The sequence below is a fragment of the Dendrobates tinctorius genome, unplaced genomic scaffold (genome assembly GCF_039654945.1).
Source record: "Dendrobates tinctorius isolate UK_male_01 unplaced genomic scaffold, ASM3965494v1 ptg000232l, whole genome shotgun sequence".
NCBI lineage: Eukaryota > Metazoa > Chordata > Amphibia > Anura > Dendrobatidae > Dendrobates > Dendrobates tinctorius.
The window spans coordinates 7,120,383-7,145,798 of NW_027361899.1; the positions used below are offsets into that span (position 1 = coordinate 7,120,383).

General features: G+C 44.2%; 1 protein-coding gene across 1 annotated transcript in view; it reads right to left on the bottom strand.

Annotated features, from left to right (window-relative positions):
* Nucleotides 1–25,416, bottom strand: part of KIF6 (kinesin family member 6) — a 171,604-nt gene that overhangs the window by 15,392 nt on the left and 130,796 nt on the right. Inside the window, exons 16-18 of the mRNA XM_073556291.1 lie at nt 8,785–8,835; nt 5,559–5,643; nt 2,652–2,787 (exon numbers count right to left, since the gene is read on the bottom strand). Of these exons, the coding sequence (XP_073412392.1) occupies nt 2,652–2,787; nt 5,559–5,643; nt 8,785–8,835 (272 nt within the window). The remainder of the gene's footprint in view (nt 1–2,651; nt 2,788–5,558; nt 5,644–8,784; nt 8,836–25,416) is intronic.

Genomic DNA, 25,416 nt, shown 5'->3' on the forward strand with positions numbered 1-25,416 from the left:
AAATAATAGCTAAGTCCAGAAAACCAGAGAAGTTGGCAGCTATCGGATTGCAGACCCCTGAACCTATCCACAACAACTAGCAGTAGCCGTGGGGGGTTCCTACGGTGCCCTAGACCCCTCGAACACAGCCGGAGAACTAAAATAGCCTAAAGACAGAAAGGGGAAATCTACACTGCCCCAGAGCAGACCCCAAAGCAATAGGCAGCCCCCAACATATAATGACTGTGAAGCAAGATGAAAAACACTAACACAGATAGAAAGATAGGTTGAGCAAATGATGGGGCCCAAGCTAACTAAATAGGACAGGATAGAAAAGCTGCTGTCTGCAATCCGCAAAAACCCTATCCAAAAATGTACCAACAGACTGATAGCAGAAACAGGCCCTGAAGTCGCTAGGCTTCAAAAGACTATATCAGCACTCAGGTATATTCTGAAGACAAAGCCAGAGATCAACAGATCAGAGACAAAAATGGAATTCAGCTCACACCCGGCCGGGGATGGCTGAACTCCAAAAAAACAAGGCAAACAAAACCAGAACTAAAGTGTACAAAAGGCAGAGCAAAACTTAGCTTTGAGAAGCAAAAATCAGACTGGTCTCCAAGAATCCAGCAGGAAAATCACCCGCAAGGCAGCAGGGCGTCAGCTGCCTTATATCCAGTCATCAGTTCCTGTGACCCAGTCATCATCTACCTGCTCAGCTGTTTGGTAATCAGCCTCACTACCTTCCTTCGCCAGAAGAGGGAGTTCATCAGACCTCACTGGTGAAGGGAAAAATGAACTCACAACAGTCTCCTATCCATCACTAGAGATCAGCGGTGACATCACTGAGAATGCCTCCTATCCATCACTAGAGATCAGAGGTGACATCACTGAGAATGCCTCCTATCCATCACCAGAGATCAGCGGCGACATCACTGAGAATGTCTCCTATCCATCACTAGAGATCAGAGGTGACATCACTGAGAATGCCTCCTATCCATCACTAGAGATCAGCGGTGACATCACTGAGAATGCCTCCTATCCATCACTAGAGATCAGCGGTGACATCACAGAGAATTCCTCCTATCCATCACTAGAGATCAGCGGTGACATCACTGAGAATGCCTCCTATCCATCACTAGAGATCAGCGGTGACATCACTGAGAATGCCTCCTATCCACCACTAGAGATCAGAGGTGACATCACTGAGAATGTCTCCTATCCATCACCAGAGATCAGCGGTGACATCACTGAGAATGCCTCCTATCTATCACTAGAGATCAGCGGTAACATCACTGAGAATGCCTCCTATCCATCACTAGAGATCAGAGGTGACATCACTGAGAATGTCTCCTATCCATCACTAGAGATCAGAGGTGACATCACTGAGAATGCCTCCTATCCATCACTAGAGATCAGCGGTGACATCACTGAGAATGTCTCAACGATCACTAGAGATCAGCGGTGACATCACTGAGAATGTCTCCTATCCATCACTAGAGATCAGTGGTGACATCACTGAGAATGCCTCAAATCCATCACCAGAGATCAGGGGTGACAACACTGAGAATGTCTCCTATCCATCACCAGAGATCAGAGGTGACATCACTGAGAATGTCTCCTATCCATCACCAGAGATCAGCGGTGACATCACTGAGAATGTCTCCTATCCATCATCTGAGATCAGTGGTGACATCACTGAGAATGCCTCCTATTCATCAGTAGAGATCAGTGGTGACATCACTGAGAATGCCTCCTATCCATCACTAGAGATCAGCGGTGACATCACTGAGAATGCCTCCTATCCATCATCAGAGATCAGTGGTGACATCACTGAGAAGGTCTCCTATCCATCATGAGATCAGTGGTGACATCACTGAGAATGTCTCCTATCCATCATCAGAGATCAGTGGTGACATCACTGAGAATGTCTCCTATCCATCACCAGAGATCAGAGGTGACATCACTGAGAATGTCTCCTATCCATCACCAGAGATCAGAGGTGACATCACTGAGAATGTCTCCTATCCATCACCAGAGATCAGAGGTGACATCACTGAGAATGTCTCCTATCCATCATCAGAGATCAGTGGTGACATCACTGAGAATGTCTCCTATCCATCACTAGAGATCAGCGGTGACATCACTGAGAATGCCTCCTATCCATCACCAGAGGTGACATCACTGAGAATGCCTCCTATCCATCATCAGAGATCAGTGGTGACATCACTGAGAATGCCTCCTATCCAGCATCAGAGATCAGTGGTGACATCACTGAGAATGCCTCCTATCCATCACTAGAGATCAGCGGTGACATCACTGAGAATGCCTCCTATCCATCACCAGAGGTGACATCACTGAGAATGCCTCCTATCCATCACTAGAAATCAGCGGTGACATCACTGAGAATGTCTCCTATCCATCACTAGAGATCAGCAGTGACATCACTGAGAATGTCTCCTATCCATCAACAGAGATCAGAGGTGACATCACTGAGAATGCCTCCTATCCATCACTAGAGATCAGCGGTGACATCACTGAGAATACCTCCTATCCATCACCAGAGATCAGAGGTGACATCACTGAGAATGCCTCCTATCCATCACCAGAGATCAGAGGTGACATCACTGAGAATGCCGCTTATCCCCCTGAGGGAACAGGAGAGGTTATACCTGTAGATCTGCGGTCTCCTGACTCCACCAGTCCTCGAACTCTTTCTGCAGTCGGACTTTCGCTTTCTCCAGTAGAAGCTGCAGATGTTCTATCTCCGTCTTGAGACTTTTGAGCTGATGGAAGAGCGTCTTATACCTGTATATTATGGGGACACTTAGTATCATGGCTTCGTCATATCACTGAGCTGTATACAGTAATGATGGGGGTTGTAGTACTGGGGCAGCAGGTGTACTATCTGTACAGTACGGGGATATGTTTTCCTTGTTTTATTGCAATGTGCACATTGTAGATTCAGACTGAAAGAAGGAAAACCACAAAGGAAAGAAGGACGTGCAAAACAACCCAGAGGATGTGTTACTCCTTAGAATACCCCTGGTGCCCCACTGTTGCTCTTGTGACGGTGTTACACCCCTCATCTTCTCGCTGCAGCTTCACCAGGTGGTCAGCTGGACGTTTCCAGCAGTCGTGAAGGATTTCTCAGCAGTCTGAGCTCGTCGCTGCTATGCCTTCACTCTGTGTCCATCTCATCCCAAATCATCTCCATTGGGTTGAGGTCGGTGATTGCGGTGGGTGGTCCTCGGAGACAGCTTTCATCACCCTTTTTCTTGGTCACATCGTCCTTACATCTTGTAATATAATGTACTGTAAGGCATGATTTTGTTGGAATCTTCTAGATTCCTCCATTCTATGAGAAAATCAGCCTGTCACAAGCTTGCAGCATCCTCCTTGCCCCCTCCTCTTTTTGTCCACAGCTTACACACACACACAGACCAGTGCCCCCCTGCTTGCTGCTCTGTGCTTGCATTTGGTAACAAGACACAGATCGTTTCCTGTGGAGAAAAGAATGTTAATTAAGCTGAGTGGAAAAATGTCTTTGTTTGGAAGCCATGAGGCCAATCTAGCTATGAGTAACATTAAAAGAAGCCTAGCGTGCACTTCGCTCGTGCCAGAGATATAATAATCACATTTCTGTGATATGAGTGGACTCGGCTTCGCTACGGTGGCTCTTGTTAAGTTCTTGGACCTCCAGAAACTGAGATATGGATTGCTCCCAAATGGAGTGTCCTATCTAGTGCATGTCTGATGTTGTTTTACTGGATTCCATAAACTACAACCAATTAGACCCTCGGTGAGTTTATGCGAGCTTTTCTCATCTAGATATAGTTATTATAAGTTTTTAGATAAATTGCAACTTAGAGAGTAGGGGGGTTGGACCTCACCAGACCGCCCATTTCGTGAGGTCACAGACCCAAAGGGATAAGGTATTCCCTCCCTAAATTCATTCAGTTTGAGCTGCACATGCCATGCTAGAAAGATCTGCCGATGTCTTGGGATGTCCGGCTGTGGCCCATACCCCGAGCCACATGGTTTGCCTAATACCAACTAAGCACATGTAAGTGTTACCCTTTGTTTTAATCCTTGTTATTTTTTTATATATTTGCATTGTACATATTTAATGTCTCAATTTATAGCAACTTTTATCTGTGTAATCACTGCCCACATTTTGGGAATAAAGGATAAAATCTATCAGTCTGCCTTCATGCTCTAAGAAACGAACTATGCGCCTTTGTTAGATAATCGCTACTAATTTGGGGGGTTTGCCACGGACCCTCTTAATTAACTCTTTAAGTGAATCGTGGCTGGTGGCAGCGTGGTGTGTGCGGTTGGTTAGGCTAGTTGGCAGTCCGGAAGGGTCTTATATGCTGAATAAGGGGGGCTGCGGCCACAGCATTGATAATTCTCTTACTGCAGTAGTCTAATTGCCCGTGCACAACAAGCAGCCCATCCGGCGACTAATTATCCTAGGTGCAGTTCCCTGACTGACCTGAGGGTAAGGGGGGCGCCGGAGAGCTGCGAGTTCCAAAGTGGAACGGAGAAAGTGGGATATACATAAATCCCCGCAGTTCTCGGAAGGTTGTTAGCAGTGCTGAGGCATCCAAAATACCCCCCTGCGAAAAATTGTTAGAGCAAGATTAGCTTGCTGTATATTTTTGTCACATGGTGCCGGTGGTTGGATAACTAGGATAAGCCCCCACTGTGCCTGTGATAGCCGTGTGCCGGCAGTGCGTCGCGTCCATCCGTCCGCTGACATACCGGTGTCAGTGGTGGGATCGTGACATATTGGTGGCACAGGCTGTCCGTTCGTCACAATTTGGTGGCAGCGGTGGGATCGTCACACATCTCTTGAGGTTTTGGGTCACCGTCCCGTTGTCACACAAATAATGGTCCCACTTATTGCAGACTTGAGCGGTCAATGATGAACAGTGTGGGGCTGTGCTGGATAATGTGCCAGGAATGTAGACTAAATGACCACCAGCAGAGAAACCCCCACCATCACAGCTTCCTCCCATGCTTCACGGAGAGCACCACTCACGGAGAAAACCATCCGCCCACACCTTCTGGAGTCTTGTACCAAAATCAAATGTCTGGTCCTTATGTTCCTCAGTCCATACAAGTTTCTTCTTGTTTACGGTCCTCAGTAGTTCCACTATCCACTCCTGTTGCTTGATGTCTGTGCACCATTTATGAGGGATGTTACCCGAGGTGATGTCAGTTTCTGATTCCTGAGGCTGGTGACTCTGATGAACTTATCCTCTGCAGCAGAGGTCAGTCTTGGTCTTCCTTTTCAGTTTCACCATAGTGATTATCATTAATGCATATCTTCAAAGTTCCAGCAATTTTCTGGATGACTGATGGTTACGTCAGTCTGAATCTACAATGTGCACATTCTAATAAGGAAAATCAGTGCATGATCAGGGGGTCAGAGGATGTGAGCGGTACTGTACATATAGTTGGCTGTGTATGCTACCCCTTCCCACCTCATATATGCCCTTTATCACTCCCTACTTATTCCGCAGCTGGTGTCTTGTTTTGGCCCGTCTTCCCTCTCACCCCCACCGGCGTACCGCTTCTTTTCCGCTTCCATCTGATCCCGGAGCTCTTCCTCTGCTGGATCCATCTTATCTGCTTCATCGTAGCTGCTCGAAACACCTAGGGGACGTTTGGGAGCTAATAAACGTTTGGCGCGAGAATTTTCATCTTGGCAGATGGACATAATCTAGTTATAGAATGCAGTGACTGCAGGGGGCAGCCAGAATAGGAGAGCGGCCGTGGGAGACAGGGGAATGGGCCGTGCGAGAGCAGCAGCACATAACGCAGCGGGGTTCTCCATGGGTAGAAGGGTCGGACGCTTGCTACTTGTGTGTCCTATTATATGGGGGTTATATGACTGTCAGGGGAATCTGTGGAGACAATGAGATTGTCTGCTGTGTGGACACTGTGGCTGTATTCTTAGGGGGCACTGAGCCTTTTCCAGGGGTGGGTATTGTGGTTGTTTCCCTTGAGGGCACTGTGGCCATTCTACTAGTTGGCATGGTTACAGCTTCCTGGGGGAACACTCTGTCCGTTCTATTAGGGGGCACTGTGGCAGCTCTATTAGGGGGCATTCTTGTCATTCTATTAGGGGGCAGTTCTATTAGGGGGCTCTGTGGCCGTTCTATTAGGGGGCACTGTGGCCATTCTATTAGGGGGCACTGTGGCCGGTCTATTAAGGGGCTCTGTAGCCTTTCTATTAGGGGGCATTGTGGCCGGTCTATTAGGGGGCTCAGTGGCCGGTCTATTAGGGGGCTCAGTGGCCGCTCTATTAGAGGGCTCTGTGGCCGATCTATTAGAGGGCTCTGTGGCAGTTCCATTAGGGGGCTCTGTGGCAGTTCCATTAGGGGCTCTGTGGCCGGTCTATTAGGGGGCTCTGTGGCCGGTCTATTAGGGGGCTCTGTGGCCGGTCTATTAGGGGGCTCTGTGGCCGGTCTATTAGGGGGCTCTGTGGCCGGTCTATTAGGGGGCTCTGTGGCCGGTCTATTAGGGGGCTCTGTGGCCGGTCTATTAGGGGGCTCTGTGGCCGGTCTATTAGGGGGCTCTGTGGCCGGTCTATTAGGGGGCTCTGTGGCCGGTCTATTAGGGGGCTCTGTGGCCGGTCTATTAGGGGGCTCTGTGGCCGGTCTATTAGGGGGCTCTGTGGCCGGTCTATTAGGGGGCTCTGTGGCCGGTCTATTAGGGGGCTCTGTGGCCGGTCTATTAGGGGGCTCTGTGGCCGGTCTATTAGGGGGCTCTGTGGCCGGTCTATTAGGGGGCTCTGTGGCCGGTCTATTAGGGGGCTCTGTGGCCGGTCTATTAGGGGGCTCTGTGGCCGGTCTATTAGGGGGCTTTTTGGCCGGTCTATTAGGGGGCTCTGTGGTCGGCCTATTAGGGGGCTCTGTGGCCGGTCTATTAGGGGGCTCTGTGGCAGTTCCCTTAGAGGGCTCTATGGCCGGTCTATTAGGGGGCTCTGTGGCCGGTTTACTAGGGGGCTCTGTGGCAGTTCCATTAGGGGGCTCTGTGGCCGGTCCATTAGGGGGCTCTGTGGCCGGTCCATTAGGGGGCTCTGTGGCCGGTCCATTAGGGGGCTCTGTGGCCGGTCCATTAGGGGGCTCTGTGGCCGGTCCATTAGGGGGCTCTGTGGCCGGTCCATTAGGGGGCTCTGTGGCCGGTCCATTAGGGGGCTCTGTGGCCGGTCCATTAGGGGGCTCTGTGGCCAGTCTATTAGGGGGCTCTGTGGCAGTTCCCTTAGAGGGCTCTATGGCCGGTCTATTAGGGGGCTCTGTGGCCGGTTTACTAGGGGGCTCTGTGGCAGTTCCATTAGGGGGCTCTGTGGCCGGTCCATTAGGGGGCTCTGTGGCCGGTCCATTAGGGGGCTCTGTGGCCGGTCCATTAGGGGGCTCTGTGGCCGGTCCATTAGGGGGCTCTGTGGCCGGTCCATTAGGGGGCTCTGTGGCCGGTCCATTAGGGGGCTCTGTGGCCGGTCCATTAGGGGGCTCTGTGGCCGGTCCATTAGGGGGCTCTGTGGCCGGTCCATTAGGGGGCTCTGTGGCCGGTCCATTAGGGGGCTCTGTGGCCAGTCTATTAGGGGGCTCTGTGGCCAGTCTATTAGGGGGCTCTGTGGCCAGTCTATTAGGGGGCTCTGTGGCCGGTCCATTAGGGGGCTCTGTGGCCAGTCTATTAGGGGGCTCTGTGGCCAGTCTATTAGGGGGCTCTGTGGCCAGTCTATTAGGGGGCTCTGTGGCCGGTCCATTAGGGGGCTCTGTGGCCAGTCTATTAGGGGGCTCTGTGGCCGGTCCATTAGGGGGCTCTGTGGCCAGTCTATTAGGGGGCTCTGTGGCCAGTCTATTAGGGGGCTCTGTGGCCAGTCTATTAGGGGGCTCTGTGGCCAGTCTATTAGGGGGCTCTGTGGCCGGTCTAATAGGGGGCTCTGAGGCCGGTCTATTAGGGGGCTCTGTGGCCGGTCTATTAGGGGGCTCTGTGGCCGGTCCATTAGGGGGCTCTGTGGCCAGTCTATTAGGGGGCTCTGTGGCCAGTCTATTAGGGGGCTCTGTGGCCAGTCTATTAGGGGGCTCTGTGGCCAGTCTATTAGGGGGCTCTGTGGCCGGTCTATTAGGGGGCTCTGTGGCCGGTCTATTAGGGGGCTCTGTGGCCGGTCTATTAGGGGGCTCTGTGGCCGGTCTATTAGGGGGCTCTGTGGCCGGTCTATTAGGGGGCTCTGTGGCCGGTCTATTAGGGGGCTCTGTGGCCGGTCTATTAGGGGGCTCTGTGGCCGGTCTATTAGGGGGCTCTGTGGCCGGTCTATTAGGGGGCTCTGTGGCCGGTCTATTAGGGGGCTCTGTGGCCGGTTTATTAGGGGGCTCTGTGGCTGGTTTATTAAGGGGCTCTGTGGCAGTTCCATTAGAGGGCTCTGGGGCTGGTCTATTAGAGGGCTCTGTGGCAGTTCCATTAGAGGACTCTGTGGCCGGTCTATTAGGGGGCTCTGTGGGGCTCATAACCTACAAGGTGATTTTTGCGCCTCCTGCAGGTGGAGGGAGGTACTGATTATCCTTGCTGGCATATTACGTCTTATTGACAAAGTTTCCTGGGAATAAAAGTATATAACTCTCCTTAAGAAGAAAAACATGCCGTCTCCCAAGTTATATGGGTCGGATATTGTCTTCAGGGTATCTGTCTATAGGGGGCACTAGTGAGGCAGTTTCTTCCTTCAGGATGAGAGATGATTTACATACTGCAGAACAGGTGGCTGCACTTGGTGTCCTGGATGGCGGCGCTTACCTTGTGCCGCCTGCTGCATCCTCCGCTGCTCCACGGCTGCCTTCAGATGATCTGTCCATGGAAACAGGGAAGAAATCAGTTTCGCTGTCAGTGAGACGCCCCCCGATCTCTGCTCCACTGACAAGCTGATATGTCGCATTCAGTCATTTCTTAGTTCTATCTAATGGGAAGTGGATGACAACCAGTAGAGCAGACGCACCGCTGCCCGGGGATGTCATCAACCGCATCATCTATGTATAAACCGACAAGATAAAAAAACAATATATCTTTCTTATAAAAATACCTTTATTCAAATACGGTAACAAATAGTAACACAAAGCACGTGTTCTCTGTGTACAATAATTAAAAAATAATAATAATAAATAATAATAATAACAACGACTAAATATATAATAAAATATCAGAGACACAGCAGGCCAGCAATGATCAATCAGGGATGGATATATATATATATATATATATATATATATATATATATATATATATATATATATATATATATATATAAATAAATAAATTTGGTATATAGCCTATAAAAACTCCTCTCTTAAAAAATGTGTGAACAATTAATGAATAATAATGATAATGAAAAATATTGAATTAATAATAACACCCTAAAAAAGCACAATATAACCTAATCACAAAGTATGCATAATCATAAAATCATCAAATGTGGCCTTAATAAAGAAAAGTGCAAGGTGCAAAAACATTCAATGTGAATAATACATATGTTAACAAAAATAATAATAATGAATAAAGTGCAAGTTGCAATATTGCAATAATATATCAATGTGATGGCAATATATATATATAACTCTAACAGAATATATGACTCTTTAACAGAGAAAAAAGCCCCAAGTGCAATATGCAAAAAAACAACAATAGTGTAACCATAAAAAGTGCCAATGTGCATACAAATTAGGGAGCAATATAAACGAGGAGGAAAATGAGAGGGGTATATACCTAAACACGGCCTGCCGGTCACAGAGAAACACAGCCCCGACGCGCGTTTCGGAGTTAATCCTTCGTCAGGGGGTGGTCTCTGATCTGAACCGGATGCCTTAAATATATATCAGTTAATTATGAACCAAGATCGAGCCTATTGCGGCGCGCGCCGCCATGGTAACCCGGACATAAATCCCGCCCACCACGTCATATGACCGGCAACCAAGAACTAACCGCCATTCCCTAGTCACAGACGCAGGAGCGAGAAGTCCAAGATCCTGGCTGCGCCTGCGCACAGGTCCGCCCGTATCCATACCCATCAGATCCAATGCGAGAGGGAGAGGATTCAGCGGCGCATGCGTTGACGGTCGGACAAGGAGTGCGAATGTACGTGCGCAGTCCACAATGTGTTACCATGGACACGCGACGCAGACACACAACCAATGTCACCAGCAGCGCACGCGCACCCCCTAAACCCAGACACATGAGCAAAACATAAGTGAATCCTATTCCATATAAATTAACATGTGGAGACTATAACAAAAGGAGGGGGATAGATATGAATGGCTTGAGAGTATAATTGCCACAATTACTATATAAATATATATATATATACATACATATAATATGCCCCCATAATACAATGAGTAATAAAGATGCTGACATAATAATGAAGAAATAAGGAGAATACATAAATGATAATTAATAATAAATAATAATAATGAAAAATAAAGAATAATAAATAATAAATATAAAAATAATAAATAAAGAAAATACTATTAAATAATAAAATTAAAATACATAATAAATAATACAAAGTCTCCATCTTTTTCTTTTTTCATTCCAGGTATTTATATAGAAGAATTGTTGACGTGTCAATCCATGAATCCTCACAGTGAAGAATCTCACTCAATCAACTCACAGGATTTAAGGGTACAAGTAGGTCTAAATAGAAATTAAAAATGCAAATGTTAAAAGTATAAAATAAAAATAAAATAATCAAAAAACAGGTTCAGAGAGAAAGCCGTTCACAACACATAATTATAAAAAATAATTATAAAAAAGAGGCAAAACTCAGATTTTCATTGAGTCCTAGGGGCGATACTGTTTTAAGGCTCCAAATCCATTTTGCTTCCAGACGAGCCAATGGAATGCTAATTTTGCCGCCCCTAATATTGGGTTTTATCATATCAATGCCGATTACTCGTAAGAGATCGGCATTGCAATTATGATACATCTTAAAATGTTTCGGTATAGTTTTTAACATGTCCAAGTCCTCTATTTCTTTTGCAGCAATGATCCCCAAAACATGTTCCCGAACTCTCACTTTCAATTGTCGTGTTGTCAATCTGACATGAATCAGGGAGCATGGACAAGTAGCATAATAAACTACCGCTTTTGATGTACATGTTATTGTATGTGTAAACTTGTGTATATTAGACCCATCTGAGTTGGAGAATGTATCTGCCCGATCAATATCAGGACATGCCACGCATCTGCCGCATGGCTTACATCCCCAAGATGATTTAGACATTGATAAATATGTTGACGGGACTGGACCTGAAACATAGTGGCTTTTAACTAATTTATCTCCCAAATTCACTGATCTTCTATATGTCACACTTGGTCTTGCTCCAATATATTTCGATAAGATAGGATCAGTATTTAATATAGGCCAAGATTTCTTTAAACAATTAACCATGGCAACACTGACATCCAAAAAATCAATTACATCTTTATTGGCTTGATAAGTAAGATATATATTTAGAGAATTTGAATTAAGATTGGATACAAATTGTTTAAGTGTTTCCATTGATCCCTGCCAGATCAAAAAAATGTCATCAATGTACCGCGCCCAGTAGAGGACACGGTCAGGTGATCTGACAGGAAAAGGTCCCTCTCCCACAGCCCCAGGAATAAATTAGCATAAGCTGGCGCAAAAGATGCACCCATAGCTGTGCCCTGGAGCTGCAGGTAGAAGGACCCCTTAAAAAGAAAAAAATTGTGTGACAGTGTGAAGGACAGTAATTGTTCTACAAATTGACTCATGCACATAGACATTGTTGAGGAACTCAAATAAAACTTGGTGGCTTTAACACCATCCGAGTGACGTATATTTGTATACAGTGATTCAACGTATCCCCATCATTGTCATGTGATAAATTTTTCCGCCATTTGTATATTCTTCCTGAATTGAAATCCCTTTGATCTCTGCTGAGTTTGTTACTCTGATTTACTTGTATATCCTTTATCCACTTGTCAATGTATTTATCCAATTGTAAGCTCATTGATTGATACCCTAGCAAGAGTAACTTAAACAAGGAAGAAAGGATTGGTCTCCAAAAACTTCAAGAATTGAATGATGTTGTTTTTAAACCAGCGGATAAGGGTGGGAATGTGGTGGTTTGGCCTAAGACCCTATATGAGACGGAAGCATTTCGGGAGTTAAAAAATGGTACGTGTTATAAGAAGTTGACATTTAATCCATTGAGTAAATTTCAAGCAGAACTCCAGATTATTCTTGAAAAAGCTAGAGATAATGGGGTCATATCCAAAGAATTGTTTACAGCCCTCCGAATAGATGAACCATCCATTCCCACCCTTTATTTGCTACCCAAAATCCATAAAAACCAATCTATACCTCCGGGGAGACCAATAATTTCTGGGTGTGGGAATTATATGGAAAATATTAATAAATTCGTTGATTCCAAATTACAGCCATTGGTGGAATCTCTACCATCTTTCATTAAGGATACAAATGATTTTCTAAAACAAGCGGATGGACTACACATTGGAGAAGATACATTGTTTGTGACTTGTGACGTTGAGTCACTGTATACAAATATACGTCACTCGGATGGTGTTAAAGCCACCAAGTTTTATTTGAGTTCCTCAACAATGTCTATGTGCATGAGTCAATTTGTAGAACAATTACTGTCCTTCACACTGTCACACAATTTTTTTCTTTTTATGGGGTTCTTCTACCTGCAGTTCCAGGGCACAGCTATGGGTGCATCTTTTGCGCCAGCTTATGCTAATTTATTCCTGGGGCTGTGGGGGAGGGACCTCTTCCTGTCAGATCACCTGTCATCAATGGACCGTGTCCTCTTCTGGGCGCGGTACATTGATGACTTTTTTTGATCTGGCAGGGATTAATGGAAACACTTAAACAATTTGTATACAATCTTAATTCAAATTCTCTAAATATACATCTTACTTATCAAGCCAATAAAGATGTAATTGATTTTTTGGATGTCAGTGTTCGAAGAGATAGAGAGAATTGTGTACAGACTGACTTATTCCGCAAATCCACTGCAGTAAATTCATATCTTCATGCAACTTCGGCACATCCCCCAGCCCTAATAAGGTCGATTCCTATCGGCCACTTCCTGTGATTACGGAGGATTTGTTCCAGCGAAGAAGACTTTAAGAAACAGGCTGAGGACCTCAAACTCAGATTTTTATAACGTGGTTATAGTAATAGATCTATTAAAAGAGCTTTTAAGGCTGGTTTCACATTTGCGTTTTTTAGCGCTGGAAAAAAACGCATACGTGCGCATGCGATTTTTCCCCTATATTTAACATGGGTGCGCATACCTGCGCACTTGTAAGCGCATGTATGCGATTTTCATGCGCTGCGTTTTTTTGGGGTGTGCGTTGGTATTTTCCAGACGCTGCATGTTGCATTTTTTGGCCCTTGAAAAAATCGCATGCGCACGTATGCGCACGTTTTGCGCTAAAAATGGCCATTATAGCCTATGGATGCGCATACGTGCGCACTGGCATGCGCAGGTATGCGCTTTTTTAGCGCAGCGTTTTTTGGGTGGTGTCCACTTTTTATCCTAGTTAGAATCTTCTAAAGTCCAAAAAAAAAGGCTATATAAAGGAGGTGCCTGCCAAAACTCTGCCACTACTACACTAGACAGATTGAAGAGCAGACATTCAACCAAGAACCCATTATATCAGCGAAGAATGTGAGTATATTACATTATATGCCTGTCCTTTTAAATTATGTATGTACTAATGATTTTTATTATTTTTACATGCAGTATGTCTTCAGAATCGGAGTATTCCCCATCGCGGCAGGAATTGGCGCAAGCAGACCGTGAGGTGATTATTTTCGTGCATCTGGTAAGTATATCTGCTGCTTCTCCAAATCTCTTACGTTTTTTTCAACTTTCAGACATCGTCATCATCATCTGCGGACGGGAATAGTGAGGGCGAACAGCAGGAGCAGCGAAGCCAATTCCCGGTGGTTATACGTAATGTAAGTATCAAATGATTTGTAATGTTTTTTTTTTTTTTTTATCTTCTATTTTTACTCTTTTTTTTGTTTCTTTTTTTGTAACTTTTTAGTCAATTTAAATTTGATTATTCTAATGAATGTGTTTTGTCTAGGTTCCACAACGGGATGAAGACGTCTACCTGGATAATGAGCAGCTCATCAGCCTGGTCCAGGAGCGTTCGCCGTTGTGGGACAGCCGTGACCGGCTGTACAAGGACAATGTGGTGACACGGCGGCTATGGAATGAGGTGGCCGCAGCGTTGATGGATGGCTGGGACAGCGCCACAGCATCCGCCAAAAAGGCGTTTAGTGAGTATTTCCCTGCTCTGTATTGTGCCGCAGTGACTGTTGTCCTTGACGGCACTGTTGGGTTTCGTGCTAGGCGTATTCTAGCAGGAAACCCAACAGTGTCATCGTGGTCTACAGTGACTGCTTTGAGTATTGTATTGCTACATTGTGCCGCAGTGACTGTTGTCCTTGACGGCACTGTTGGGTTTCGTGCTAGGCGTATTCTAGCAGGAAACCCAACAGTGTCATCGTGGTCTACAGTGACTGCTTTGAGTATTGTATTGCTACATTGTGCCGCAGTGACTGTTGTCCTTGACGGCACTGTTGGGTTTCGTGCTAGGCGTATTCTAGCAGGAAACCCAACAGTGTCATCGTGGTCTACAGTGACTGCTTTGAGTATTGTATTGCTACATTGTGCCGCAGTGACTGTTGTCCTTGACGGCACTGTTGGGTTTCGTGCTAGGCGTATTCTAGCAGGAAACCCAACAGTGTCATCGTGGTCTACAGTGACTGCTTTGAGTATTGTATTGCTACATTGTGCCGCAGTGACTGTTGTCCTTGACGGCACTGTTGGGTTTCGTGCTAGGCGTATTCTAGCAGGAAACCCAACAGTGTCATCGGGGTCTACAGTGACTGCTTTGAGTATTGTATTGCTACATTGTGCCGCAGTGACTGTTGTCCTTGACGGCACTGTTGGGTTTCGTGCTAGGTGTATTCTAGCAGGAAACCCAACAGTGTCATCGGGGTGTACAGTGACTGCTTTGAGTATTGTATTGCTAAATTGTGAAGCAGTGACTGTTGTCCTTGACGGCACTGTTGGGTTTCGTGCTAGGCGTATTCTAGCAGGAAACCCAACAGTGTCATCGTGGTCTACAGTGACTGCTTTGAGTATTGTATTGCTACATTGTGCCGCAGTGACTGTTGTCCTTGACGGCACTGTTGGGTTTCGTGCTAGGCGTATTCTAGCAGGAAACCCAACAGTGTCATCGTGGTCTACAGTGACTGCTTTGAGTATTGTATTGCTACATTGTGCCGCAGTGACTGTTGTCCTTGACGGCACTGTTGGGTTTCGTGCTAGGTGTATTCTAGCAGGAAACCCAACAGTGTCATCGGGGTGTACAGTGACTGCTTTGAGTATTGTATTGCTAAATTGTGAAGCAGTGACTGTTGTCCTTGACGGCACTGTTGGGTTTCGTGCTAGGCGTATTCTAGCAGGAAACCCAACAGTGTCATCGTGGTCTACAGTGACTGCTTTGAGTATTGTATTGCTACATTGTGCCGCAGTGACTGTTGTCCTTGACGGCACTGTTGGGTTTCGTGCTAGGCGTATTCTAGCAGGAAACCCAACAGTGTCATCGTGGTCTACAGTGACTGCTTTGAGTATTGTATTGCTACATTGTGCCGCAGTGACTGTTGTCCTTGACGGCACTGTTGGGTTTCGTGCTAGGCGTATTCTAGCAGGAAACCCAACAGTGTCATCGTGGTCTACAGTGACTGCTTTGAGTATTGTATTGCTACATTGTGCCGCAGTGACTGTTGTCCTTGACGGCACTGTTGGGTTTCGTGCTAGGTGTATTCTAGCAGGAAACCCAACAGTGTCATCGGGGTGTACAGTGACTGCTTTGAGTATTGTATTGCTAAATTGTGAAGCAGTGACTGTTGTACTTGACGGCACTGTTTTTTTTTATCAACAGTGGACAAAGTCCGAACACGTTGGCGTTCGATCAAGGACCGCTTCAACAGTGATGTTCGTGCTGAGGGCCAGGTTCGCAGTGGATCTGCGTCAAGGACCAGAACTAGATACCGTCACTATCACGCGTTGCAGTTCCTAAGACCGGTCCTTGCCACAAGATCGTAAGTATTATACATTTTGGGTTTTTATTTTTATTAATCTGTGTTTTTCTAATCCACAGCTGATGCTTCTTGTAAAGGCATGGTAGTAATGATTTTCCTTTCTTCCACAGCACCTGGAGCAGCACCCTGCAACCTGGCCCTGGAGCGGTCCTTCCTCGGACGTCCTCTGACCCGTCCCAGCCATCCGACAGCCAGGAAGCACCTTGCAGGTCCCACACACACACAGCTGGTGACCAGGAAGCTGGGCCATCAGGTGTTCCCCTGTCCCAGGTCTCTGCCACTGGTTATGCGGGCACTACCCGCCAGCGGCAGAGGGCCTTGGACAGGAATGTCTTGCCCGAGTTTATGCATTTGAGCGAGACATTTAATTCCAGCCTCAAGTCACTGTCCGACAGAGTTGAAAGCGGTTTTGCACTGATGGAACGTGGTTTTAACCACTTTGAACACCGCTTCAATTCTGTAGAACAGCGCCTTGACCGTCTGGAGGCCGACCTCAACAGACCAGCACACCATTTTTTTAGCAAGATTGAAAAGGGCATGGCGGAACACCTTAGTCCTGATCAACAGCTGAATGTGCTGCAGGCCTGCAACAATGCTTTCTTGCAGGCTATGCAGCATAATCGGTACGGTCAGCAGTCAGTGGTGTCCTTTCCACCTGTGCCACCATTGACTCGCTTCACCTCACTACCGACTTGTGCTGCATACCACTGCACGGACACCTCTCTTCAAAGGCTGGACACCCACCGTTACACCACCACAAGTCTGAGTGCAGCTGGTCACTTCACCGACACCACCATGGCAAGCGCTGCTCCTGTCTGGAGCACCACCGCCAATCCCATGCATGCGTGGAGCTCAGCCACCACTAGGCAAACATGGAACAGCCCTGCCGCTACAACAACATGTAGTAGCCCTGCCACCACCACTCTGCAAACCTGGGCCATCACTGCCGCCACCAGTCCTCCTGCAAGGACGAGCACTGACCAAGAAGAGCAGCATCAGCCACCTCAGCAGCAGCAGCCAACTCAGCAGCCGCCACCTCAGCAGCAGCAGCCACCTCAGCAGCAGCCGCCACCTCAGCAGCAGCAGCAACCACCTCAGCAGCAGCCGCCACCTCAGCAGCAGCAGCAACCACCTCAGCAGCAGCAACCACCTCAGCAGCAGCTGCCACCTCAGCAGCAGCCGCCACCTCAGCAGCAGCCGCAACCTCTGCAGCAGCAGCCGCCACCTCAGCAGCAGCAGCCATACCAGCAGACGGGGGACCTACATTCCATATTTGCCCCTACTTCAAGGCGAAATCAATCAAGGCGGGCATTGGGCCAAAGTCGGTCCAGGCACACAAGCCTACGGCGACATGCCATTACAACTAATGTAACTGAACAGATTTCCTCTCCTACAAGTGTTCCAAGTTTAATTCCCTTAACTGGACTACCTTCCCCCACAAGTTTTGTTGCCCCTTCCCCTCAAACACCGTCTTCAACTGCAAGTGTTGCATATTCCCTGCACACCCCCAAATTGAAACCATCTGCCCCCAAACGCCGTAAAAAATAATTTTTAAATTTTTTTTTTGTGATAAAAAATAAATTTACATTTGTGGTTCACCATTAATAAGTTTCATTAATGTTGTTTGCGCCGCTCACACACACTGATGGGTAAATACATGTTAAAAACCAACCCAAGGGCTAGTATAGTCATATGTGAAATAACATGGACTAGTATAGTCATTCAAAGGCCTAGTGTAATAACTCTAGTTTTACCAAATAGAATCTGGTTTCATGAAAAACAAATTGTTGAAACTTGTCTAAAAAATAAAGTTTCTTTCTAGTTTCACCACTTTGTTTTTGGTGAAACAAGATGCTAGTTGTTTAAAATGCTAGTTGTTAAAAATCGAGTTATTACAGTAGGCCTTGGTATGACTATACTAGGCCGTGGTATTTCACATATACTACTAGCCCCAAGGCCTAGTATACTCATATTTGAAATACCACGGCCTAGTATAGTCATTCCAAGGCCTAGTGTAATAACTCTAGTTTTACCAAATAGAATCTGGTTTCATGAAAAACAAACTGTTGAAACTTGTCTAAAAAATAAGTTTCTTTCTAGTTTCACCAGTTTGTTTTTGGTGAAACAAGATGCTAGTTGTTAAAAATCGAGTTATTACAGTAGGCCTTGGTATGACTATACTAGGCCGTGGTATTTCACATATACTACTAGCCCCAAGGCCTAGTATACTCATATTTGAAATACCACGGCCTAGTATAGTCATTCCAAGGCCTAGTGTAATAACTCTAGTTTTACAAAATAGAATCTGGTTTCATGAAAAACAAACTGTTGAAACTTGTCTAAAAAATAAGTTTCTTTCTAGTTTCACCAGTTTGTTTTTGGTGAAACAAGATGCTAGTTGTTAAAAATCGAGTTATTACAGTAGGCCTTGGTATGACTATACTAGGCCGTGGTATTTCACATATACTACTAGCCCCAAGGCCTAGTATACTCATATTTGAAATACCACGGCCTAGTATAGTCATTCCAAGGCCTAGTGTAATAACTCTAGTTTTACAAAATAGAATCTGGTTTCATGAAAAACAAACTGTTGAAACTTGTCTAAAAAATAAGTTTCTTTCTAGTTTCACCAGTTTGTTTTTGGTGAAACAAGATGCTAGTTGTTAAAAATCGAGTTATTACAGTAGGCCTTGGTATGACTATACTAGGCCGTGGTATTTCACATATACTACTAGCCCCAAGGCCTAGTATACTCATATTTGAAATACCACGGCCTAGTATAGTCATTCCAAGGCCTAGTGTAATAACTCTAGTTTTACAAAATAGAATCTGGTTTCATGAAAAACAAACTGTTGAAACTTGTCTAAAAAATAAGTTTCTTTCTAGTTTCACCAGTTTGTTTTTGGTGAAATAAGATGCTATTTAAAAATCGAGTTATTACAGTAGGCCTTGGTATGACTATACTAGGCCGTGGTATTTCACATATTACTATACTACTAGCCCCAAGGCCTAGTATACTCATATTTGAAATACCACGGCCTAGTATAGTCATTCAAAGGCCTAGTGTAATAACTTTTAATGGAGCAGATTACATTCATCCACTCAATGCTGACTTGTATTCCCCATGGACTTTCATTGGGGTTGGGTTTTGAGGGTTGTGTTTTGAGAAAATCACATACTTTGTTTTAAACTATTTGCACAATTTTATCTTGAAAAAAAATGGTTTCCTGATTCATGGCCTGCAGCTTTGCTCATTCCAATATATTTAACGCAGACTAGCAATGCTGCATTTTAACTCGTATGTGTATTTACCTGCCCAGGTGTGTGAACATAACAAAATTCAGTTATACATGGGAAGTTTTTTAATTAATCGGAGTTTAAAAAATATAGTGCACTCAGTAATGGTATCAAATAAGGATTTTTATTACCATAAACAACAACATTACACCATTTCATCTTGCCAGTGCACCCGTCCTACATCAGAAATAAAGTAGGCCGCAAATTTGTCCCTCATTTGGCCAACTTCAACGGATGACCTGAGAGTGTGCTGAGTGAATTCAGGCAATGGGTTAGGAGCATCATCGTCCAGTTCAAAGGTCGGGTGCTCTTTAGCCATCACAAAGTTATGTAGAACCACACAGGCCTTCACCACCTCATCGACTGTTTCAAGTTTAAGATTAATGGCCGTGCCCAGAATTCGCCATCTGGAAACAAGAATCCCAAAAGCACACTCGACAGTTCTTCTGGCCCTGGTCAGCCTGTAATTAAAAATTTTTTTGGTGTGGTCCAAGTCCCGGCTGGAGTAGGGTTTCAGTAAGTTTCCGCACATTTGAAAAGCCTCATCGCCAACCATTACAAAGGGCAGTGGCGGAGCTTCGGTGTGAGGAAGAGGCCGTGGCATAGGGAAATTAAATTGGTTGCCATACAACCTCCGGCCCATGTCTGAGTTTTTAAAAGCCTGCGAGTCATTACCACGGCCAAATGCTCCAATGTCCACTGCTACAAACATACATCCGGCATCCGCAATTGCAATGAGTACTATTGAAAAGTACTTTTTGTAATTATAGTACTCAGATCCCGTTCTTTGGGGTTTGATGATCCGTATGTGTTTCCCATCAACAGCTCCCAAACAGTTGGGAAAATTGCATACTGTCCAGAATTTGTCAGCAATTTCCATCCACTTTTCAGCGGTGGGCAGGGGCATAAATTCTGGGCAAAGAACATTCCAGAGAGCCCGGCAGGTGTCAGCAACAATTCCAGACAAGGTAGAGATTCCAATACGGTACTGGAAGTGTAGTGAGGATAGGGTTTCTCCAGTCGCCAGGAATCTGTGAACAGACAAAGAAGTAAAATTAATATTTATGTATATTATTTTTAAAAACTATAAAAAAAATATTAGTACATTCACGAAAACTAATTACCCAAGGTTTTGAATACTAAATTTACAAAAAAAAACATCAGACCACACCCCTTTGTTTTTAAAACATACCGTAATGTCACCAGTAGCCGTTCCTCAGGAGGAATCGCACGACGGAGCTGTGTGTCCTGTCTCCGGATGGATTGTTGGACACGAGCAAGCAAATCCATGAAACTTTCGTGGGACATCCGGATATAATCAGTAAATTTCTCCGGGTTTGCACGTAGCTCGCTGTAGAGGGTGTGGTATGCCCCACGGCTCTCCCGGAGTTCAACAATCGGATGTATCCACATACGCCGCCGTCTTCGCTGCATCTCTCTCTTCCTTTGTTCATGGCAAGCAACTGCATACGCCTGAGCCATCGCGATGTCCAAATCCAAGTTGAAGTGAAAACTCTTCCAGCGCAGATCCATGGTCACGAGAAGAATCAAGCAAATGTGAAGAATACTGTAGACAGGGTGTATATATATTAACATACCACACCCACAATGAAGTCCCATTGGTCTTGTGTGTTGTTGAATGGTTGTTTTTTCTTTTTTGTGGGGTTTTTCCAAAATCTGTAAAAAAACGCAAACGCACAAAAAACGCATACAAACGCGCAAAAACGCTGCGTTTTTTTCCTGCATGCGCATTAAAATGCTGGAAAAAAACGCAGCGTTTGTATGCATTTGTATGCGTTTTTTTAATGCGTTTTTTTGCGGGAAAAACGCGCTGCAAAAAAAAGCAAGTGTGAAACTAGCCTAAGCGGGTGAAAAATACTTCACGGCATGAAGCGCTGTATTCGGTAAAACCACCCGAAACAGAGAAAATAGTGAGGTTTATCACCCAATACCACGGTCAGACGGATGCCATGGTTAATTGTTTAAAGAAATCTTGGCCTATATTAACAATTAGTTAAAAGCCACTATGTTTCAGGTCCAGTCCCGTCAACATTTTTATCAATGTCTAAATCATCTTGGGGATGTAAGCCATGCGGCAGATGCGTGGCATGTCCTAATATTGATCGGGCAGATACATTCTCCAACTCAGATGGGTCTAATATACACAAGATTACACTTACAATAACATGTACATCAAAAGCGGTAGTTTATTTTGCTACTTGTCCGTGCTCCCTGATTTATGTCGGATTGACAACACGACAATTGAAAGTGAGAGTTCGGGAACATGTTTTGGGGATCATTGCTGCAAAAGAAATAGAGGACTTGGACATGTTAAAAACTATACCAAAACATTTTAAGATGTATCATAATTGCAATGCCGATCTCTTACGAGTAATCGGCATTGATATGATAAAACCCAATATTAGGGGCGGCAAAATTAGCATTCCATTGGCTCGTCTGGAAGCAAAATGGATTTGGAGCCTTAAAACAGTATCGCCCCTAGGACTCAATGAAAATCTGAGTTTTGCCTCTTTTTTATAATTATTTTTTATAATTATGTGTTGTGAACGGCTTTCTCTCTGAACCTGCTTTTTGATTATTTTATTTTTATTTTATACTTTTAACATTTGCATTTTTAATTTCTATTTAGACCTACTTGTACCCTTAAATCCTGTGAGTTGATTGAGTGAGATTCTTCACTGTGAGGATTCATGGATTGACACGTCAACAATTCTTCTATATAAATACCTGGAATGAAAAAAGAAAAAGATGGAGACTTTGTATTATTTATTATGTATTTTAATTTTATTATTTATTTAATAGTATTTTCTTTAGTTATTATTTTTTTATTTATTATTTTTTATATATATTATTTATTATTCTTTTTTTTATATATTATTAATTTTTTTTATCATTATTTATTATTAATTATTATTATTTATGTATTTTCCTTATTTCTTCATTATTATGTCAGCATCTTTATTACTCATTGTATTATGGGGGCATATTATATGTATGTATATATATATATATATATATATATATATATATATATTTATATAGTAATTGTGGCAATTATACTCTCAAGCCATTCATATCTATCCCCCTCCTTTTGTTATCGTCTCCACATGTTAATTTATATGGAATAGGATTCACTTATGTTTTGCTCATGTGTCTGGGTTTAGGGGGTGCGCGTGCGCTGCTGGTGACATTGGTTGTGTGTCTGCGTCGCATGTCCATGGTAACACATTGTGGACTGCACACGTACATTCGCACTCCTTGTCCGACCGTCAGCGCATGCGCCGCTGAATCCTCTCCCCCTCACATTGGATCTGATGGGTATGGATACGGGCGGACCCGTGCGCGTGCGCAGCCAGGATCTTGGACTTCTCGCTCCTGCGTCTGTGACTAGGCAACGGCGGTTAGTCCTGGGTTGCCGATCATATGACGTGGTGGGCAGGATTTATGTCTGGGTTACCATGGCGGCGCACGCCGCTATAGGCTCGATCTCGGTTCATAATTAACTGATATATAGTTAAGGCATCCGGTTCAGATCAGAGACCACCCCCTGACGAAGGATTAACTCCGAAACGCGCGTCGGGGCTGTGTTTCTGTGTGACCGGCAGGCCGTGTTTAGGTATATACCCCTCTCATTTTCCTCCTCTGTTATATTGCTCCCTAATTTGTATGCACATTGGCACTTTTTATGGTTACACTATTGTTGTTTTTTTGCATATTGCACTTGGGGCTTTTTTCTCTGTTAAAGAGTTATATATATTGCCATCACATTGATATATTATTGCAATATTGCACCTTGCACTTTATTCATTATTATTATTTTTGTTAAAATATGTATTATTCACATTGAATGTTTTTGCACCTTGCACCTTTCTTTATTAAGGCCACATTTGATGATTTTATGATTATGCATACTTTGTGATTAGGTTATACTGTGCTTTTTTAGGGTGTTATTATTAATTCAATATTTTTCATTATTATTATTATTATTATTCATTAATTGTTCACACATTTTTTAAGAGAGGAGTTTTTATAGGCTATATACCACATTTATTTATTTATATATATCCCTGATTGATCATTGCTGGCCTGCTGTGTCTCTGATATATTATTATATATTTAGTTATTATTATTTTTTAATTATTTTACACAGAGAACACGTGCTTTGTGTTACTATTTGTTACCGTATTTGAATAAAGGTATTTTTATAAGAAAGATATATTGTTTTTTTATTATTTATTTGTATCTTTTATATTTATCATAATCTATGGTACTTCTTATATTGACCACAAATTCGAATTTCCTCTTGTCGGTTTTTTCTAAGTTTTCGAATGGTCTACCATTCCTTTAGCTGCTGAATATATCATATATAATATGGAATATAATTATTAGAATATTTATAGACTATATTTTGGATTTAGTTTTGAGAGATATATACAGATATTGCTAAATTCAGGTTGTTTCGATATTTTTATCATCTATGTATATAGTGACCATCTCAGAGGGAGCGATCTTGGCGATCACAATGGTTGTCACCCATTTGTTCCAGGAACCAACACAATAATGTAATGAAAAAAAATCCCAGCTTAGTCCCATTCACTCCAATGGAGCGGAGCTGCAGTGCCAGACACAGCCATGTAAACAGGTGGCGCTGTCTTTATTATAACTTATACAACCCTATAAATTCCTCCACTATAAAGAGATATTACAATACGGGGCCCAAATGGACATATCCATAAGACTCTGGCAATAATGTGGAGGGACAGGGAAGGGTTAAACACTGACACACCAGCAGGCCCCCAGGTGTCAGCTCCAGGTGACGAGGCTTCTGGACAGCAGTGATTGGGTATCTGGATTAACATCCAGAAAAGCAGAAACGAGGAGCAGCGGCTTCAAGCTGAGGGACTCAAGGTCTGTGACACCGCAAGAAAGGACCTGGAGACTATAGGAAGTGACTTCTAAGACCTGGGAAGGAACTGGGAGCGCAGGTCGTCTTCTCATCCATCCTCCCAGTGGATGGACATGGACCAAGGAGATGGAACCGGATTCTACAGGTTAACAACTGGCTACGTCGATGGTGCCGTGAGGAACATTTTGGGTTTCCTGACCATGTAGTGAATTACCTGTATGATAGACTTCTTGCTAGAAGTGGGTTGCATCTCACAAAAACACATATTTGGTAGATGCCTTGGTACACTCATCAGGAGAGCGTTAAACTAGAGCAATATGGGATGGGAAATATACGGCCAGGAAGAAATATGCAGCTAATGAATTCTTTTGAGAAACTAATATTAGAAGTGGAAAGAAAGAACAAAAACAACAAACTCTGAATGAAAATAGAGGATCAAGAGAAACAGACTACAAACTAAAATATGTCTATGCAAATGCAGAAGAGAGATATGATGTCATAGACATCACTGAAATTTGGTGGGATGATACACATAATTGGAATACAAACCTTGAAGGCTACAACTTATTTACTAAAAACAGAATTAACAAGAAGGGAGGAGGTGTTGCATTGTATGTTAGGAAAATGTATATCTTTTCAGAGATCCAAGCTTCAGAGACTGGTAGCTCTGCAGAAACTGTTTCAAGGAGAAAAGAACAGAAAGGACAGACTTTAAGTTTGGAGTTCAGAAAGGCAGATTTTAATGGACTCGGAAAGAGGGTAGGAAAGATCCAATAGCTGGATGTTCTTAAGGACAGAAATGTCCAAGAAGGATGTGAGATTTTGCTAAATGAAATTCTCACTGCACAATCGGTAACAATCCCAAAAAGAAGGAAGAATTGGAAGCATTTAAAGAGACTAGGATGGATGAACACAGAACTTAATCACTTTTTAAAAAGGAAAAAAGAGATGGGTAACAATGGGTAACAAATAGAAAGAGAGCACATACAGTTAGGTCCATATATCGCTGGGCAGAGACAACATTTTTTAATTTTGG